At 28.0% G+C, this 2008-nt stretch overlaps 1 protein-coding gene across 1 annotated transcript in view; it reads left to right on the forward strand.

Moving 5' to 3' along the window:
* LOC117172990 (glutamine-dependent NAD(+) synthetase) overlaps window positions 1–2008 on the forward strand; it is a 141962-nt gene that overhangs the window by 72545 nt on the left and 67409 nt on the right. Inside the window, exon 4 of the mRNA XM_033361330.1 lies at window positions 699–954. Within this exon, the coding sequence (XP_033217221.1) occupies window positions 699–954 (256 nt within the window). The remainder of the gene's footprint in view (window positions 1–698; window positions 955–2008) is intronic.

The following is a 2008-nucleotide window of genomic DNA, read 5'->3' on the forward strand; positions in this document are numbered from 1 at the left end:
CCCTAATGTCCACCTTATATACCTTTCTTGTAAACTCTCAATATCTTTCCTTTCTTTCCATCCCCATATCTCTGCTCCATAACCTAAAACCGGCCATACCAGTTTTTTTTAATGATCTAATTCAATTTATGCATCTTTATATTTAAAAATGGTATAATGAAAAATTATTTGTTTAATATGTAGTTTAATTTTTAAAATTGAAGTTTATTTTTTGTTATAGATTTGCAATTAAAAATTCTTTAATTGTGAATAGTAAAAATGACCAACTTGATTTATTTTCAATAAATTGTTGCATAATTATTGAAATATTTAATATATGTTTCCATATATAAAAAGGAAATTCCTAATGAAATTAAATTTGATTTAATCAGTGATTGGAAATGTAACAGTTGACTATTTACACCTTGTAACTGTAGCTCTCATTAGTTTCTTTTTTTTCAAGAAACTACCCCAGCTCTGAATTTATTTTTAAATTATCCTAAATTTGGATAAAAATGATTGTTTTATCAATGAAGCATGATAAAAATTTGATAAATTCTAAATTAAAAGGAAAGAATGTAAAATAAATTGAAACAAGTTAATTTGTAGACCTGGGTTCGAATCCCAGCGACGCCGAATGGATTTTTTTCACAACTAAGGATTATTACCCCTTTTTTAGACTAGAATATAAAAAACGGTCATTTCCTTTCCCTTTTCAGTGGATACAGCTGCGAGGATCATTTTTACGAATCGGATACTCTTCTCCACAGTTGGGAAGTTCTCGCAACACTTTTGAGATCTTCCGTCTGCGATGATATTTTAGTAGATGTTGGTATGCCCGTTATGCATAAAAATGTCACCTACAACTGCAGAGTTGCTTTTTTAAATAAAAGAATATTGCTAATAAGGCCGAAGATGCAGCTCTGCGAGGACGGAAATTACCGAGAGACGAGGTGGTTTTCTCCATGGATGAAGGTAGGATTTACAATGATTTGTAATTTTATTTGCGCAGAAGAATAGAGCGGGTTCTAGTTGTAGATGCCTACCTTACCGACACCAAGGTCCCTCAATATCGAAATCTCAAGTGGTTCGTGTCCGTGCTAAGTTTCCAGAAGAGTACTTGAATTCCCGAGAATTTAAGTTCAGGTTATATAATCGAGATTATGACAGAATTTAGGAGAATTTAGAAGAATTCAAGAGAATTTATGATTTTTAACGATATTTTTATTGTTCAGGTTATATCAACGGTTAAATATAAATTATTTTCTAGCTCAGATATATTCAGGAATTTAAAATTGACCTAGAATTCAAATAATGCAAGGCGAAAGTGTTAAAAAAAACGTTTGTTAGATAAAAATAATTTTCTAATAGTTCTGGGTAAAAGATAATAATCTAAGCTTTTTTTGAAACTTTTGAGTCACACGTAATTTTCGAAAATCGTAAATTTCCCTGCTCTTAGACGTAAATCACAGTGCATTCCTACCAATCACAACCAATCATTATTCACTCGCAATTCGATTAGACATATAATTATTTGTGTAATTTATAAATATCCAAATTTGATAATAATTTAATAATAATTTATGAATATATATATACACACATTTTTATTCAGATTTTTATAATTTTCAAATTAACCATTTTTAAAAAATATTTTTAAGATATCCGAACTTTCTAAATGTCTTTAAAAATTTTTTGTATTCTTCTTAAAATTTTTTAAAGACAAAAAAATTTGCCTTCAAGACTTGCCATTTTGTAATTCTGATTCAATTTTCTTTTACAATCCTTTTTTCAATATAAAGAAATCATTTCAAATTTAACCATGAATCTTGAAATAATTTTATTGTTCTCCTAAAACTTTTAAAAATTCTTAAAAGGCTTCTCATTCCGAATCTTCTCAAGATTTCAATTATTTTCCATTCTTTTCAAAACTACTGAAACTTCTACACATGAAAAAAATTAATTCGAGAAAATTGTTTTAAAATCTTGCAGATTCTTTTTCGATATATTTTAACAACAAATTTTTCAA

The sequence above is a fragment of the Belonocnema kinseyi genome, chromosome 5 (assembly GCF_010883055.1).
Source record: "Belonocnema kinseyi isolate 2016_QV_RU_SX_M_011 chromosome 5, B_treatae_v1, whole genome shotgun sequence".
Lineage (NCBI taxonomy): Eukaryota > Metazoa > Arthropoda > Insecta > Hymenoptera > Cynipidae > Belonocnema > Belonocnema kinseyi.